The sequence below is a fragment of the Nannospalax galili genome, unplaced genomic scaffold, assembly GCF_000622305.1.
Source record: "Nannospalax galili isolate Female #2095 unplaced genomic scaffold, S.galili_v1.0 scaffold255, whole genome shotgun sequence".
Classification (NCBI taxonomy): Eukaryota; Metazoa; Chordata; class Mammalia; order Rodentia; family Spalacidae; genus Nannospalax; species Nannospalax galili.
This window is the reverse complement of record NW_008338999.1, coordinates 6,577,719-6,579,726: the sequence shown is the minus strand read 5'-3', so window position 1 is coordinate 6,579,726 and position 2,008 is coordinate 6,577,719. Positions and strand designations below refer to the sequence as shown.

Genomic DNA, 2,008 nt, shown 5'->3' with positions numbered 1-2,008 from the left:
CCAATGATGCTTTGATTCTAATCTTGACTTCCTTATTAATCTGTGGGAAAGATTTTGAGTATGTACTGAAATGCTGAAATTTCCTTTTTAATATCCTTGTTAAATATTACACATTCTAATCAGAAGTGTAACTTGTTCACGAGACTATCCTAATGTTTTGTATGACCGCTAATACATTATCAGAAAAAACAAAAGAATTAGAAAAATTGCGGAATGAATGGTCATCGCACACAGCATCATTGGCAAATAAGCATTCCCAGGAGCTAACAAATGAGAAGGAAAAAGCCTTGCAGGTAAGAACATGAAAGGTAACTGCAAAAATAGCGTTTTTAAAAATTGTTCTGGGTTGCCGGGCATGGTGGTGCACGCCTTTAATCCCAGCACGCCGGAGGCAGAGGCAGGGTTAGTGAGTTCAAGGTCAGACTGGTCTACATAGTAAGTTCCAGGCCAGCTCCCCATAGGGAGACCCTGTCTCAAAAAGAGCAAAAAAAAAAAAAAATTGTTGTGGGTTATGGGGCTGGAGAGATGGCTCAAACAGTTAAGAGCACTGGCTGCTCTTGCAGAGGACCTGGGTTCAATTTCCACAACCATATGGCGGCTAACAGTTATCTGTGACTCCAGTTCCTGGGCATCCGATGCTCTCTCTTCTGACCTCCTCAGCATTACACTCATACACATAAAATAAAAATAATAATTTTTCTAAAAAAAATTGTCTGGGTTAGTTCATTAATTATAAAAGTAATAAATGCTTAATTCAAGTTTTTAAAACACAGTGGGGCATGGTGGTGCATGCTTTTAATCCCAGTGCTCGGAAGACAGACAGGTGGATCTCTGTGAGTTCAAGGTTAGCCTGGTCTGCATAGTGAGTTCCAGGTCAGCCAGGGCTACATAGCCAGACCTTCTCTGAATTCAAAAAACAAATCAACAAAAATATTTTTTTCAAACATCAAAGAACAAAATAAAAATTACAAGTTTGTATTTGTTTTTATTTTATATATATAGAGTTTTGTGTATATAGCACCCATACACTTAAAAATAAAGTTTAAAAAATGTAAAATGTTATGTCAAAGAAAGGTGATTATTATTTCCCATGTTCTTTTATACAGAGACCATTCAAGACATTAGTCCATTATCCAACCCAGGGCCTCCTGCGTGCTGGGAAGGCACTCTACCAGTTAACCTACATGCCCAGTCCTTCATTAGCCCATTATTAAATTGGTATGTTAGTATTTTTCTTACTGATTTGTAGGAATTCTTCATGTATTCCAAACATGAGTCCTTTATCGGTCACAGCTGTCTCTCAGTAGCTAAAGGAAGTGATTCCAGGGACCCCCCCCCCTAAGCCTCAAGTAACAAAGGCTCAGAAGTCATTTTTGTTTTGTCTTTTTGATACAGGGTCTCCCCAGTTGGCCTGGCACTGGGCTATGTAGACCAGGCTGGCCTTGATCTCACAGAGATCTGCCTGCCTCTGCCTCTGCCTCTGCCTTTGCCTCTGCCAAGATTAAAGGCATGCACCACCACTCCCCACTTCCAAATTCTCTTAAATGACATCGTATTTACATAAGACCTATGCACATCTTCCCTACTTTAAACCATCTCTAGATTGCTTATAATGCTGATACAATATAAATGCTGTGTAAATAGTTGTTATAATTATTCAGGTAATACTGAACAAGAAAAAATCTGTACATGTTCAGTACAGATAAAACCACATAGTAAAGGAATGAGGCACGGGTGTATGATAACTGTGAGTTTGGAAAAGGACTGAGATCTGAAAACTGGCCAAGGGCTATAGCAGATTGTCTCTCCACACCACTTATGTGGATTCAGCATGGTGTTTGGTATGGGTGTGGAACTTGCTTTTGGAATATTCTGGGGTATCTTTAATCCACTGTCATAACCTGAGGATATGGAGGTCTGATTTTGTGTGTATTGTGAATATCTTCCGTATAAGGCTTATCTTTCACATCTTAACTTTATAAAGGTGTTATTCTTTTTTTTTTCAATT

The 2,008-nt window shown here is 38.9% G+C and overlaps 1 protein-coding gene across 1 annotated transcript in view; it reads left to right on the top strand.

Moving 5' to 3' along the window:
- Positions 1–2,008, top strand: part of Sass6 (SAS-6 centriolar assembly protein) — a gene marked incomplete at its 5' end in the record, with an annotated part of 26,632 nt that overhangs the window by 5,547 nt on the left and 19,077 nt on the right. The window contains 1 exon segment of the mRNA XM_008833696.3: positions 174–293. Within this exon segment, the coding sequence (XP_008831918.1) occupies positions 174–293 (120 nt within the window).